This window comes from Halichoerus grypus, chromosome 6 (genome assembly GCF_964656455.1).
Source record: "Halichoerus grypus chromosome 6, mHalGry1.hap1.1, whole genome shotgun sequence".
Classification (NCBI taxonomy): Eukaryota; Metazoa; Chordata; class Mammalia; order Carnivora; family Phocidae; genus Halichoerus; species Halichoerus grypus.
The window spans coordinates 155,235,117-155,251,987 of NC_135717.1; the positions used below are offsets into that span (position 1 = coordinate 155,235,117).

The 16,871-nt window shown below is 35.7% G+C and overlaps 1 protein-coding gene across 6 annotated transcripts in view; it reads left to right on the top strand.

The window, feature by feature from the left end:
• The window catches only part of NEDD1 (NEDD1 gamma-tubulin ring complex targeting factor), a 50,260-nt gene that overhangs the window by 26,286 nt on the left and 7,103 nt on the right, over positions 1-16,871 (top strand). For 5 of the 6 annotated variants that reach the window (XM_078076444.1, XM_078076441.1, XM_078076439.1 and 2 more), the window contains 8 exons: positions 813-1,042; positions 2,467-2,668; positions 3,049-3,244; positions 7,902-8,030; positions 11,803-11,847; positions 12,959-13,161; positions 14,045-14,198; positions 15,089-15,245. In XM_078076444.1, the coding sequence (XP_077932570.1) occupies positions 813-1,042; positions 2,467-2,668; positions 3,049-3,244; positions 7,902-8,030; positions 11,803-11,847; positions 12,959-13,161; positions 14,045-14,198; positions 15,089-15,245 (1,316 nt within the window). The remainder of the gene's footprint in view (positions 1-812; positions 1,043-2,466; positions 2,669-3,048; positions 3,245-7,901; positions 8,031-11,802; positions 11,848-12,958; positions 13,162-14,044; positions 14,199-15,088; positions 15,246-16,871) is intronic. The other variant, XM_078076440.1, reaches the window with a different exon arrangement.

Genomic DNA, 16,871 nt, shown 5'->3' on the forward strand with positions numbered 1-16,871 from the left:
AAAGAAGGATATAGTCCATCCCCAGTCTAGAGTGTTGTCAGTTCTTTGTGGTTTAGTTAATTTTTTTATTATGCTTCAAGTGCTAAATTGCCAGTGCATCAAATGCCCAGATTCAAACAAATATATCCAAATATCTAAAATATGTAGAGGGCGCCTGAGTGGCTCAGTCGGTTAAGCGGCTGCCTTCAGCTCAGGTCATGATCCCAGGGTCCTGGGATCGAACCCATATCGGGCTCCCTGCTGGGCAGAGAGCCTGCTTCTCCCTTTCCCTCTGTCTGCCGCTCTGCCTACTTGTGCTCTCTCTCTATCTCTGTTAAATAAATAAATAAATAATCTTTAAAAAAATAAAAAAATAAATAAAATAAAATATGTAGAGAAAATAAATTTGAAATATTGCTTATTCTCTGCCAGTGTTCTCTGATACTTATAAATCGTGATTTGGCTGTGATTAGCTACTGGGCCTTTTATTATGGTAGATATTCCTAACCCTGATGAGTTAATGTAGTTAATCTCAACATATTGTATTTTTCCTCTACAAAAGGGGAGGTTGAGGTAGCTCTATTCCAAGATAATAAAATCATGACAAATATTTAATTACTAGAATACTGGTATGTATTAGGATCATCTTATAGCCCACTAAGTGATTTCTATGGTTGTCATAGTTGAAACCTCTTACTCTATGATCTATGAACAAGAGAAGTCCTAAATCCCCTGTGAATAGTGTGGTTGACTGTTGCCATTATTTATATAGTTTATATAAAATGTTCTTATGAATGGTTACAATTGCATAAAATTTATTCTTATTTTTACAGTCTGTTCGGCACTTGAAGTACTCCTTGTTTAAGAAATCACTACTGGGCAGTGTTTCGGATAACGGAATAGTAACTCTCTGGGATGTGAATAGTCAGAGTCCATACCATAACTTTGACAGTACACATAAAGCTCCAGCTTCAGGCATCTGTTTTTCTCCTGTCAATGAATTGCTATTTGTGACTATAGGCTTGGATAAAAGAATCATTCTCTATGACACTTCAAGTAAGAAGTAAGTGTGACATGATCATTTCTTAATTTAGTGACAAATAACTATTATCTCATTAGCAGACATTTGTGATTTGCATAGACCTCTGGTTAATGTTTGGAAGATCTAAAGTTGTGTACTTGATATCTAGAAGGATAGAATTTTCTCTTTCTTCCCATGCAGAAAAAAATACATGAGATGCGGATATTCTTTAGAGTACATCTGGATGTTGAATGTTGAGGATAGCATGTTAATGATTGCACATCTTTATTTTAGCATATAGGCATAGTATTCTTTTTCAGAAATACAACTAATTATGTATATTTTAAAAGCAATGTGATTAATTTGCTTTAAAATTAATTCATTATCAAGAGCAGGATTTCTAAACTGTTGACATTTTGGGCTGGATAATTCTCATTTGTGGGGGGCTATCCTGGGCATTGTAGAATATTCAGCAGCATCCCTGGTCTCTATCCACCAGAGGCTAGTAGCACTCCCCATATTAGAAAAAGTAGCAAAATTGCCCCCAGTTGAGAACCACTGATCTAGAGCTAAAGGGTACATAATCTTCTAAGTATCTGGGTCCATTGTGCCTTCTGGCTTTCTTAACAGTTATAGGTGTGCTTGGTTAGCTATAAAAAAAAAATGGTACAAGAGTGCTACAGGTGTATTCAAGACACCTAGCAATATCTAAAGATTGTATGGAAGAAAGTGGTAATGTTATGACTAGGGAAGGACTTTTTCAGTCCTTGTTAAAGTTTACTGTTACTTGTTTTACTTTCTTCTTTTTTAAAAATTTTTCTTTTTTATTTTCTTTTGAACTTTACTGAGAACCTTAAGAGTCAGTAAGCATTTCTCTCTTATACCAGATAACTGTGGCAAAGAGCTCAGCTTCAGCAGTTCAGTATCCATATTTCTATATTAGCTTCATGAGGATCAAGCCACATGGATTCTGTTAGCTTTCTGGTCAAGAAATGCACAGCTAAAAGAGCAAAGTAGCAGCTGCTCCCCTGCGAAAGGTCATAGTCCTCTTGAGACCTGAGCAGGTCAATAAATGGAAAGGGGATGGTTAGGGCCTCCTTAATCCTGAGACTAGAGCCCTTGTTTGTGGAATAACACTCAGGAAGTCTGTCATGTTCACTGTTGAAGTAGTAATTACTCAGAGAAATAGTTGCTGCTTCTAGATGATGTAGAACGTACCTATTGGAAGTGAATAGGAAAAATAGGATGGAGTATGCAGCAGTTCCTTTATATGCCATTGTATTAGAAAGGTCTCTAAGTCTAGTTCTGAATTTACGCTTTACACAAATATTGGGGATGCATATTCTAAGTAACTTTGCCAAATGCTAAGTAACTTTGGTTTTGGTAGGTAGCTATCTATATGTCACATACACTTACATACCTGTGTAGGCGCACATATCTAGGTATACTTTGTTACCCTTCCAAAGGCTAGTGAAAACTTTAGTGGCCGACACCCCTCTGACTGCAGTAGACTTCATGCCTGATGGAGCCGCTTTGGCTATTGGATCTTCCCGTGGGAAAATATATCAGTATGATTTAAGGATGTTGAAATCACCAGTTAAAACCATCAGTGCTCACAAGACATCTGTGCGGTGTATAGCATTTCAGTACTCCACTGCTCTTTCTAAGGTAAGGTATTTCTTTTCATTATTTTTTATTTTATTAAATAAGTCTAGTTCAGAATATGGAAATCATATTTTGTCCATTAAACACAGTGTAGTTTTACTTTATAATCATTTTTATATGAAAGCATTTTAAATGACTGGTACAAAGCCATTTGATACTTGGTTTTAAAACTATTTTTTTGTACTTAATTCTCATATTTCTCTCTTCAAAAAATATTTTAAAAGGCTTTTTGGTTCAGAGGGAAACTCTCAGATCCACCAGCAGGCTTAAGATTTGTAAGGGAAATTATATATATTTTTAACCTAACAGGGAATTGATAAAATATTAATGTATAGTATGGAGCATTAGAAACCTGAGCTTTTAAATATTCCATTGCATTTCAGTCAAGTTTAAATAAAGGCTGTTCAAATAAGCCCACAGCTGTGAACAAACGAGCCATTAATGTGAGCGCTACCAGTGGAGGAGTTCAGAATTCTGGAGTCGTCAGAGAAGCAGCCACCACTCCCATTGGCACGGCTCTGCCACAGCCCATGACAACGGCCGGGGGGAAAGGAGCAGTTGCTGTGCAAGACAAAGCAGGTAAATGCTGCTTATGTATCATATGTGGAGTTTCCACCCGGCACCCCACCCCGGGATATATTATTAGCGCTTTCTTCAAGAACCTGGAACTCAAATTCACTTGTGTATTTAGGTAAAATTATTAATAGATAGTGAAAATAGAAGAAGTGACCATTTTAACTTGAGCTATAAATTTTTAAAAAAGTAATGAAAGGCACCTATTCTATTTAGCTGAACTTCTGTTGTAAGACATATTGATTATCTTAAAAACAGAATAATGCCAATCCAGAAATTATCCTTAATACCACTCCAGACTGGATGACTGTCCATTGTGTCTTCAGATTAATCAATAGAGAGTATGATTCTTTGATGCTGTCATTTTGATTTGATCTCTGAGTCACAAAAAAAGCTATTAATGGCGTCTTTTATTTCATATTTCAGAATGTAAAGTAAGTCAGGTGATGAATGTATTTAAGTGCAGAATAGTGCCTGGCACATATTAAGCAGTATATTAATAGTTTATTAAAGAAAAATAAAAATTTTGCAATTTTTAAATAATTTCTTCTACTCTGATAATCGTTTTGATGAAATGGTTCTTAAAGAATTCATTTAGACTTTGTGAAGGTGTAATATAAGCTTCCCTGTATTTACTGTAGAGAATATTCTTTTTCTCTAAATTCCTGAAAACATTTTTTTTCTTTTAAATTTTAAGAAGTTACACTATACTGTCAACTTGCGACGTATTTTTAAGTCTGCATGGTAGGGGCATCTGGGTGGCTCAGTTGGTTGAGTGTCTGACTCAGTTTTGACTCGGGTAGTGATCTTGGGGTTGTGAGATCAAGCCCCACATGTTGGGCTCTGCGCTCAGTAAGGAGTCAGCTTGGGATTCTCTCTCTCTCTCTCTCTCTCTCCCTCTGCCCCTATCCCCACTCTCATGCACTCTCTCTCAAATAAATAAATAAATCTTTAAAAAAATTTTAAAAAGTCTGCATGATATACCACTGTGTTTCCAAACTAGTCTCATTAGAAATGCACGTATCCATGTCTTTTAAGGTTTCAGGACAAGTACTTAACTTGGACAAAAATATTTGTTGTACCTTCTCAGCATGAGTTTACAATTTTCAAGTAGAAGCAAAACTTTAATTTGTTAGCCTTGATAGTATGGAATGGTTTTTAAAAAAATATAATAAGTATATATCTTCATTATAAATTTTCTGTTAATATCTACATCATCCTTACATAAAAGTCATTACATATTATATAGAAAAATAATTTCTTATTTAAGAACTCCCAGAAACAAATATTATTCCTATATACTTAGAAGAAGAAATTCATTTTGAAATAGAACTTTGGGTAATGTTCACCAAGATGTTGAATTAACTATATTATAAAAATTGTCATTATTTTATTATTATTGATTCTATTCATAATTTCCAAAATTAAACAAAATAAAGTTTCTCTTATTTACTCTGAGGTTTCTGAAGTCTCACTGTTACTCATTTAGTTTTTAATAAGGAAACTCATGTGTAACGATGACAGCATTAATTAGGAAATGCAAGAGTTGGGTCTGCAGGGTCACTGATTAATGATAACTGTTGGCTGATTAGCAAAGTTTCTGACAAAGTGAATGTTTTCTCTGTACCCACAGTGTTAGAAACTTTTGTCTATTAATTTTATTTTGAAATAATTGCAAACTTATAGAAACATTTCAAAAATAGTACAAAGAACTCCTGAGCTCTAGTATACCCTTTAGCAGATTCAGTTTTATAAATTTTGCCACATTTGCTTCATCATTATCGCGCTCTCTCTCTCTCTCTCTCTCTCTCTCTCTCTCTCTCACACACACACACACACACACACACACACACACGTACATTTTCCCCACTCTGAAATATTGAGAGTATGTTAGGCGTAAGTCTTGGGTCTGTGGCTTCTACCAGCATGACTTTGGGCAGTTTTCTTAACCACTTTGAGTCTTATTTTCTCTTCCGTAGAATAATATTTAACTTTTAGGGTTATTGTGAAAACCAGAGAAGATGTATCAAAAGTGCCTGGCACATGATAGGCACTTAGTAAATTATGGTTTTGCTAATATTGTCATCACGGTTATCATCATTACTATTATTTTCAACTTCCTGTAAAATGAATCTGAAATTTGAAAAAAGTTCACATTGCTTCTACTAAAGGTGCCAACCACTGCATTCCCACCAACAGTGTAGAGGGTTTCCCCTATCTCCACATCCTTGCCAACACCAGTTGTTTCTTGTGTTGTTGATTTTAGCCATTCTGACAGGTGTGAGATGATATCTCATTATGGTTTTGATTTGCATTTTTCTGATGATGAGTGATATTGAGCATCTTTTCATGTGTCTGCTGGCCATCTGGATGTCTTGTTTGGAGAAATGTCTGTTCATGTCTTCTGCGAATTTTTAAATTAGACTATGCATTTTTTGGGTGTTGAGTTTTATAAGTTCTTTATATATTTTGAATACTAACCCTTTATCAAATATGTCACTTGTAAATATCTTCTCCCATTCTGTAGGTTGCCTTTTAGTTTTGTTGTTTTCCTTTGCTGTGCAGGAGCTTTTTATTTTGGTGAAGTCCCAGTAGTTTTTGCTTTTGTTTCCCTTGCCTCAGGAGACATATCTACAAAGAAGTTGTTATGGCTGATGTCAAAGAGGTTACTGCTTATGTTTTCCTCTAAGATTTTAAGGGTTTCATGTCTCACATTTAGGTCTTTAATCCATTTTGAATTTATTTTTGTATATGGTATAAGAAAGTGGTCTAGTTTCATTCTTTTGCATGTTCTTGTCCAGTTTTCCCAACACCATTTGTTGAAGAGGCTTTTTCCTACTGGATATTCTTTCCTGCGTTGTCAAAGATTAATTGACCATATAGTTGTGGGTTCCGTTCTGGGTTTTCTGTTCCATTGATCTGTGTGTCTATTTTTGTGCTGGTACCATACTGTTTCGATCACTATAGCTTTGTAATACAACCTGAAGTCTGGAATTGTGATACGTCATTTGCTTTTTCTTAAATATAGAAAACAAACTGATGGTTACCAGAGGGGAAGTGAGTGGGGTGGGGGGGATGGGTGAAACAGGTGATGGGGATGAAGGACTGCACTTGTTGTGATGAGCACCTGGTGTTGTATGGAAGTGGTGAATCACTATATTGTACACCTGAAATTATTACACTGTATGTTAACCACCTGGAATTTAAGTAAAAACTTAGAGAACCTCTGCAGACTTGTTGCTAGTGCTTATTTTCAGAGGAAAACAGCAGTTTAAGAAGTAAAAAATGTCTTTAGCACTACTTTCAAATGATACCAGACTTCTTTCTCCTAAAGTTCCAGAGGCTAAAGTTATGCATTCATACATGTTTAAACATCTAGAAGAAGGAGAGAAAATTTATTCTTTGTAACAGTTTAACTCTTGGTATAAACACTTCAATGACAGTGGTGTACAAATGTTCAGTAATATTTTAACTTTTTATCAGGTGTTACTAGAAAAGTTTATTTTATTTGCCAGGTTTGGACCTTTTTGGGTATGCTGGCTGTTCGTTGTTTTTATCCCAGCTTTTCAGTTTTCATTTGGGACCAAGATGGCAAATAAAACACTATTTAAAATGTAATACAGGGGGCACCTAGGTGGTACAGTTCATTGAGCCTCTGACTCTTTGTTTCGGCTCAGGTCGTTATCTCAGGGTTGTGAGTTCCTGAATTGAAGCCCCATGTCAGGCTCCTTGCTCAGCAGGGAGTCAGCTTAAGATTCTCTCCTTCTCCTTCTGCCCCTCCCTTCTCTCTCTCTGGAAAAAATAAATTAAATAAATCTTTTAAAAAAATGTAATACAATAACATGCTACCAGTTAAAGTACCAGACTTTCCTCACAGCTCTTGAATCTCTAGAACTTATTCTTCAACCCAAAAATGGGTGAGAAGCTACTGAGCCCACAGAGTTCAGTCTTACAAAGTCCCTGCCCTAATTCCTTGCATTATATACTGGCAGGGAAAATAAACTGCTGCACATCTCTTCATTGTTGTCTACTATGCTATTCTTTATGAGTTTAGTATTCTGGTTTCTTTCCTCTTAGTAAACTATCCTGAGGCTAGTAAAGTCATTTGAGATCAATAATACTGAGAGCAGTGTTAAGCTTCCACAGTTAGTGAAGGAAAAGACAGAAGAGGGAAAAAGGAGATCCAGTTACTGCAGTTATGGAAAGGAACTAACATTACTTGAATCCTGCTCTATGTTAGGCATCGTGGTATATGCCTTACAGACTTTTTAAATCATTTGTAGATGTTCATAAAAGTGAGCCCATTATAACAGAAGTTGGTTGTGTTCAGTATACTTTGTTTAAGAGGGCAGCAAAGTATATAAATCATTTTGGGAAAATTTCATCAAAATGGCTAAAATAAGGTGGTATCATATGAATAAATAGATTATTTGCTTTTGAGAAGCCCTTCCTTCCATGAAAATCATGGTTAACTGAGCTGTTGTTACATTGTTTTCTTTTCCTGGTGCTCACTATTGTAATATTACAACAGTGATGTAATGTATGTAATATATGCATGATACATTAATATATGCATGATACATTAATTTTTAGAACCTAGCTTCTGATGGTAAATTCATGTATATGTAGTAACAGTTATTTTTATATCTAATTTTCCTATAAGGTTTGCCTCGAAGCATAAACACTGATATTATATCTAAGGAAACGGACAGTGGGAAAAATCAGGATTTCTTCAGCTTTGATGATACCAGAAAAAGTAGTTTAGGTGACATGTTCTCACCTATCAGAGATGGTAAGTCTGTTCAGATCCAAGGATCATGTTCTTTTGCTGGCAGTCATTACATTTTTATTCTAGCTAAAAGATGTGGGTAATAGCTTTAGTCTGGCTCTTTTCATGACAGTTGCTAATTTTCTCAGTCCCTGGAGTGGTATCTTTTCCTTTGCCCTGATATTTCAGATGTTACCATTCTGACGTATATGCTTATCATTTTCACATGAGAACTATGCAAATAGCTCTCAACTTAGCGTTTTAATTTCCACAGAAGTTTCTTTTTTTTTTTTAATTTTTTTATTGTTATGTTAATCCCCATACATTACATCATTAGTTTTAGATATAGTGTTCCATGATTCATTGTTTGTGCATAACACCCAGTGCTCCATGCAGAACGTGCCCTCCTCAATACCCATCACCAGGCTAACCCATCCTCCCACCCTCCTCCCCTCTAGAACCCTCAGTTTGTTTTCAGAGTCCATCGTCTCTCATGGTTCTTCTCCCCCTCCGATTTCCCCCCCTTCATTCTTCCCCTCCTGCTACATTCTTCTTCTTCTTTTTTTCTTTCTTAACATGTATTGCATTATTTGTTTCAGAGGTACAGATCTGAGATTCAACAGTCTTGCACAATTCACAGCGCTTACCAGAACACATACCCTCCCCAGTGTCCATCACCCAGTCACCCCATCCCTCCCACCCCACCCCCCACTCCAGCAACCCTCAGTTTGTTTCCTGAAATTAAGAATTCCTCATATCAGTGAGGTCATATGATATATGCCTTTCTCTGTTTGACTTATTTCGCTCAGCATAATACCCTCCAGTTCCATCCACGTCATTGCAAATGGCAAGATCTCATTCCTTTTGATGGCTGCATAATATTCCATTGTATATATATACCACATCTTCTTTATCCATTCATCTGTTGATGGACATCTTGGCTCTTTCCACAGTTTGGCTATTGTGGACATTGCTGCTATAAACATCGGGGTGCACGTACCCTTTCGGGTCCCTACTTTTGTATCTTTGGGGTAAATACCCAAGAGTGCAATTGCTGGATCGTATGGTAGCTCTATTTTCAACTTTTTGAGGAACCTCCATACTGTTTTCCAGAGTGGCTGCACCAGCTTGCATTCCCACCAACAGTGTAGGAGGGTTCCCCTTTCTCTGCATCCCCGCCAACATCTGTCATTTCCTGACTTGTTAATTTTAGCCATTCTGACTGGTGTGAGGTGGTATCTCATTGAGGTTTTGATTTGGATTTCCCTGATGCCGAGCGATATTGAACACTTTTTCATGTGTCTGTTGGCCGTTTGGATGTCTTCTTTGGAAAAATGTCTGTTCATGTCTTCTGCCCATTTCTTGATTGGAGTCTTTGTTCTTTTGGTGTTGAGTTTGATGAGTTCTTTATAGATTTTGGATACTAGCCCTTTATCTGATATGTCATTTGCAAATATCTTCTCCCATTCTGTCGGTTGCCTTTTGGTTTTGTTGGCTGTTTCCTTTGCTTTGCAAAAGCTTTTTATCTTGATGAAGTCCCAATAGTTCATTTTTGCCCTTGCTTCCCTTGCCTTTGGCGATGTTTCTAGGAAGAAGTTGCTGTGGCTGAGGTCGAACAGGTTACTGCCTGTGTTCTCCTTTAGGATTTTGATGGACTCCTGTCTCACATTGAGGTCTTTCAACCATTTGGAGTCTATTTTTGTTCCACAGAAGTTTCTTAAAGGAAGTTTTGCCTCCATAGGCAGTTTTTTAGTTGTATCTACTTCTAAATAAATCTTAAAATCTTGGATATTTTGATAGGCAAAAAATATCTTCTAACCTAAAAATATTTTGTTTGTTTTTTGATTATTAATATCTAATTGGTATATTTATTCATTGTTTTCATGGAGATATACGGCGGGGGGATAGATTGCCTCATCTTTTACACTAACTATTTGTGAAAGTAACACACACACATACACTCTTCCTATTGCTAGGAGATGTTGCTACTAAAAAGAAAATAAAAATATAAAAAACTTTACCATTTTGATAAATAGAAACAGTATATATCATTGTTCATACTGTATGAACTAGTCACATTGTTTGGCTGTGTTTTTTTGATACTGATGTTCATACTGTTTTCATTAATTGGGTAGTCTCACTGCTAATAGCAGTATTATTAACAATATGGGTAAATTTCTAGAGCATGATTTGGCAGGTTAAATATTCATACTCTTTGGACTGTTAATTCCATTTCTATAAATTTACCTAATAACTTGTTCAGAGAATCCCACAAAGATTTGTATGTACTGTTTTTTTTTTTATAATAGTGGAACTCTGGAGCATATCTAAATGTCAACAGTAACAGGATGTTTAAATTGTTACATCCACTCATGATCTTATGAAATTTCATTTTTTACTTTAAATTGTCTGTTTTCCAAATTTTCTACAATTAGTTTCGTAATCAGAAAGAATAAACACATATGTGATGGCACAGAATTACTTAGTGTATTCTGCCTTATCCTGGCCTGAAAATGACTACTTTAATTGCCAGGTCAGATTTCCCTATCTTCCACCTAATGAAAGAGGAAGGATTCCTTTCTTTCAGGATGAAGAGGGGTCAGACTACATAGTTAAAGAATAAAGAGAGGAAAGATGTGGGCAAAGGAGGGAAAAGTGGCATGAGCTGGAGTTGAGAAAGGTTTTGGAGGTTAGTAACCATCTGGGAGCTTTGGCTTATGAGAACCTCTGGGGTAACTTTTGAATTGGAGAATGTAGGAAGGGGCTTTTTGAAAGTGTTTGAGTTATAAATGAAATTCTCTTTAATGGTTTTTTAAAAGAAATGAATAAAGGATAGAAATTCCTCTTTACTTTTTTAAAATATGATTAGAATTTGAGCTATATGCCCCTCATTTATTAGCATTTCATATTATTAATAAAAGAACATGTATACTAAATATAGGACTGGTTTTCATTGTCAAGAAATTTATGTTTTGATTTCAAGAATGCAGCTCTCCTTAGGTAAAAGGCTGAATCTGTTTGCGCTTCAATTTCTTCATCTTTTAAATAAGAATATTTCTGCTTTTGTTAAAACTAATAACTTCTAAAAGTGTATGTGTGTTGTGTAATTACTAGGTGTATATACACACATGCAGATGTATGGTTGATACTCCTACTATGATAATCATGTATGATAATTCATTGGCCATTTGAATTTCTGACGGATTTTTTTATGACTTGTGCTCATTTTTCTAAATTAATTTGCTAAAATGAGGTTAGGCAATTTTTGGTTGTTAATTGGTAAATGAATAGTATTATAGTATTGGAATATTCTTATACATATTCTGCCGTTAAAATAAATATTAATAAAATCTTATGTTTTGTATATCATTGTAATGCTCACAAACTATTTTGACGTTGTTTCAGTTGATCCTCAAAACAATCTTGTGAGATGGTCAGGACGTTATTCCCATTATATAGATGCAGAAACTGAAGCTTAATTGTATTAAAGTCTTGTTGTCTAAGGCTATTAAGTGGTAGGCAGAATTGGATTATAGGTTTCTGGAGCCTACTGCAGTGCTTTTCTAGTATACCTTGCTGTCTCATTAAATGACCCTATACATAGAATTACTCTTCATACTTGTTGCTATGCATGAAGTGAGAAGAATGAAAAGGGAAGTTTATATGAGTCCCAGCTGTAACTTCACTCAGATTTTCCTTTTTAAAATCAAACTCTTTGGGGAATGAATAGGAAGCTTAAGTTGCTATGGCTTCTTTGTCACAATTTAAAAAATTTGATTTTCTAATTTTATTATAGATGCTGTGGTTAACAAGGGAGGTGATGAGTCCATAGGCAAAGATGGTAAGAACTATTGAGAAGTATTTTTAGGAAAATTAAAAGTGATATCGTGCTATCTGTTGATATGTAACAAATTACCCCAACATTTTTTTTTAAAGATTTATTTATTAATTTGAGAGAGAGAGAGAGAAAAAGAGGGAAAGAGAATTTCAAGCAGACTCCGCACTGAGCACGGAGCTGGACACAGGGCTTGATCTTACGACTCTGAAATCATGACCTGACTCAAAAGCGAGGGTCAGATGCTTAACCGAATGCACCACCCAGGCACCCCCAAATTACCCCAACATTTTGAAACTTAAAAGAACATTTACCATCTCATAATTGTGGGTTCAGAATCTGAGCATACCTTAGCTGGTGCCTTTGGCGTAAGGTCTGTCTTGATGCTTTAATCAGGATGTCAGCAGGGCTGCAGGCCTATCAAGGCTTGACTGGGCAAGGATCTACTTCTAAGCTCATTCAGGCGACTATTAGCAGAAGATGCCCATCCCTTCCCATGTGGGCCCTTCTGCAGGGCAGCTAACAACATGGCAGCTGGCTTCCCTCAGAGTTGGTGAGCAAGATGGTCAGAGATGGCACTCAAAATGGAAGCCACTGCATGTTTGTAACCTAATCTTGAAGTGACATCCCACCACTTTGGCTGTATTCTCTTTGTTGGAAGCAAGTTACTAGGTCCTGCCCACATTACCTGAGGGCATGGATCCATGCCAGAAGGCAGGGATCATTCGGAGCCATCTTAGAGGCTACCAAGATATACTACATATATATACCAAATTAACAATTTTCAGTTATCAAAAACTAATAATATTGACTAAAACATTCATTGGGCTTTGCAATTTTCAGAGTAGTTTTACATATAATATCTCTTTTTAGTCTCACCACTCGGAGATGGATATCATTCTTCACATTTACTGATCAGGAAACAGAGTTTTGCAATTTTTGCCCAAGATTTTGTATACATCAAGTAAGGGGTAGAGCTGACAAATGAACCTGCCTTCTGAATCCAAATTGCATGTCTTTCTACCATATTAACCTATTTATCGTGTTAAGTGCTTTTCTTAAATATCCAAGATTGAGGAAAATCATATGCAAATAGTTTTTTTCTCCTCTTTTTCAGGCCTTGACTTTCTACCACAATTGAATTCAGTCCTTCCTCCAAGAAAAAATCCAGTAGCTTCAAGCACTTCAGTGTTGCATTCTAGTCCTCTGAATGTCTTTATGGGATCTCCAGGGAAAGAAGAAAATGAAAATCATGATCTGACAGCTGAATCTAAGAAAATATATCTGGGAAAACAGGAACCTAAGGACTCCCTCAAACAGGTATCTGCCTAAAAATGATACTGAACTCACAGTGTGCGTTTGTCAGTAGCAAGCATATAATGAAGCTCATCACGAGACAGAAAGCAGGTGGCTGCCAGGGGATATGTCCTAATTATCGACAGTGCTGTACCCTTACCAGGTAGAAAATATTCTTAAATCTTGATGTCACATGTTAAAAACTAAAGGATACTTTTGAAATCTGTCTTTGGAAATGTTGGAGGTAACAGCAGATGTAAACTTAATGCTGTTTTTTCTAAGACAAGGTACTTGACTAGTTTATACCTGAGTTTTTTAGAATTTATTTCCATTGCAGCAGAAAGCACCAAGTTGATGGTCAAGTCATTTACCCTAAGTCTTAGAGCTAACTGATGGTGCTAAGAATGTAATATATCCTCATTACCTTCTGCTATTATACAGTATCCAAAATAGAAGTTAATTTTCTATATAAGGGCTTAAAATGATCAAATGTTACCAGTAAGGTAGAGTCTGCCATATTTTCATATTGATTTTTTAGAATGATATTGAAAAGATATTTAGGAAGTACAAAAATGTCTTCTGACATATTTTTCAAATATTTCTGGCTAGTTACCACCTGAGAGTTTGGGGATTTTTTTTTTTTTTTTTTGGCCTGTGATTACCATTTTCAGTGGCACTCAATAGCAGATGCTTATTAATAAATGAGCTTTTCCTCATCATGTTACCATTGAAATTGTTTTTGATTAGTAAAGTTGATTTATTTTGCCACTAGTTCTTGCAATTTTTTTTCCTTCTATATCCCTTCTTATTCTTCATTTTTCTGATCCTAACTACTGGAAAAAGAAAAGTAGGTACAAATTATATATATAAAACCAGAATTGATATATTGTTTATTTTAAATGTGAAGTTTGCAAAGTTGATTTCTGGTGCTGAAACTGGAAATCTGAATACCTCTCCGTCATCTAACCAAACAAGAAGTCCTGAGAAATTTGAAAGGCCAGAGAAAGAAATTGAAGCCCAGTTCATATATGAACCCCCCCTCATTGGATCCTCAACTCCAAGTAAGTACATAAAACTTCCTGATATTTGAAAGTGTTAAGTTGAAGACTCCCACTATTTAACTTGATAAATAGAGTGATCATAGACTAAGAAAATTAGAAGGAGTTGAAACTTCACAACGCTTGTCTATTATGACTCTCTTACTAGAGGACAATGACATGTATGTGAATGGTTAAACTCAATGACATTGATTTGATACTCTTTTGGTGTGAATTTTATTGTCAATCCAATATGTAAGGATCTTGATCTAATATGGTACAAATGGGAATATAATGTAGGACCCTTTGAAAATGAGTCATTAACTACCTGAAATTGTCTTTTTTTTCCCTCCTCCGTACTAAAGTTCATGCCACAGATCCTAAAAACTTGATCACATTTAATGGGATATTGGGTTGTTACACAAGTTATCTATAGAAAACAACTCTTTGTATAGAAGCAACTCTTCTATATAGATATTTATGTTTTACTTTAGGGTTTCTGTGGATATATTGTATTAGTGTAAACTCTGGGGCTTTGCTTATAGCGGTACTTTACTCCTATATTCCTTCTGTTTATTTTTAATAGTCTTAGTTTATCTAGTTTATGGGATAGCATGTCACATTCATCTTTTATAAGAGGAAATGGTTCCAAGATTCTTCAAGATTAATCCCTCTGTCATATGTTATTATATTAGACAGTTGGCAGTTTATATATATAGATAAATGACTATTAGAAATAATGTCATAGAAAGTTTCTAAGATTTGTATTCCAGACAGTGAGTTTTTCTAAATGTCACAGGAACACTGTTCTTTACCAGTTTTTCAAGTCTCCTCATGCCAAATCTTATTTACAAATGTTTGATGTCTCTTAGTCTAAGCTGACTATTAATATTTTCTCCCATTTTTTATTTTAGATCCAAAGACAGCATCCTCTGTCACGGCTGGAGTTGCCAGTTCACTATCAGAAAAAATAGCTGATACCATTGGAAATAATAGGCCAAATGCACCACTGACATCTGTTCAGATCCGTTTTATTCAGAACATGATACAGGAGACATTGGATGACTTTAGGTAGTAATTGAGAAATTGCTCTTTCTATCTAGACATTAACTGGCTTTTTTTTATTAGGTGTAAAACCGGAACCATAAGTAATATTGGTGGTTACTACTTTTGCCTAGGTTTTGGGGTCCATAAAACAATAGAAAACATGATGAGTTTTGTTGATCTTGCTGTATTGAATTTATTGAATATCAGCCAGGAAAAGGTACACTTACCTAGGGCAATTGTTAGATAACTTGGCAGGGCAGTCGAGCAGGCAGGCTGCCATCAGGGATTTTTTTTGTCAAAATTTGGGCAGCAGATTCTGGTAAGGCCCAGTGGTATTCTTACATGAAGTATTTATAGATCACCTGCTAAATATGCTATGGGTAATAATGTAATAGAGAAATAATTTTTTAAAGGAATTCTGAATATTTTCAAACAGAATGCATCAGAATGTAATAGTCAATTAAAAAAAAAATTTTCATGGATCTGTCCTTGTCTCCTCATCCTTTGAATTTTGAACACTGTAAGAATGTGTTTGACATTGTTGCTTCCTTTTACCTATCATCTCAATATATATTGGAGCTATTTTCAATTATTAGAATCTTTTGTATGTGTTTTTTCCCTTTCTGACCTGTAGTTACTTAGTATTCTAGCTCTGATTTGGAATATAGCGAGCAAGAATGCTAGAGAAGATGTACAGTTTTTGTTGGTACAGGTTTTTTTGTTGTTGTTTTGTTTTTTTAAGATTTATTTATTTTAGAGAGAGCACGAGCGGGAGGGGCAGAGGAGCCTGACACGGGGCTCAATTTCACAATCCTGAGATCAAGACCTGAGGTGAGATCAAGAGTCAGACACTACCCAACTCTGCCACCCAGGTGCCCTGGTGCATGTTTCTTTTTAATGTTAAAAGTGTTTTGGGGGGGCTCCTGGATGGCGCAGTCGGTTGAGATCTGACTCTTGATCTCAGCTCAGGTCTTGATCTCAGAGTCATGAGTTCAAGCCCCACATTGGGCTCGATGCTGGAGATGGAGCCTACTTTTAAAAAAAAAAGTGTTTTGAAAAAATATTTTTAAATGTTAACAAATATATTTTTAAAGGAAAATCATCATTTTTGGTCATTTTTGACATTTACAACATGCCTAGTATATGTACTGGGTACTAAGGATGCAAATATGAATGATCTGTCCACAAAGGCCTTCTAGTTTAGTTAGGGTAGGTACAATGTGTAGTTTAGTTAGGGTAGGTACAATGTGTCCTGTTATGACGTGTGTTTCTTTAATGTGGATTAATTCATTTGTGATTGGTAAATAGGACAGTAATGACAACATACCTGATAAGGAAATTTTGTTGGTTCTTGTAACAGTTGCCAAAACAGAATGTATGAACATAGCTGAAGGCAGCAAACCAGCTATCAGTACCCATCTCTTTCTCTTCCCTTCCTCTTCACCTGGTTTGGCTTTGTGCTCTGTGTTTGGAAGGACTTATTTTGTGATTATTCCCCATCTTTGGTTATTTTATCCTTGCCTCCATCCTTCACAGCCCCAATCCTTTCTTCTCCTTTTCTTACCCCTCTTATCAAGTGACCATCACTTTTTTTAAGGTAAAAGTCTTTGATTATTCACTATTTAAACTATGCTAGTATTTTTTACTAGG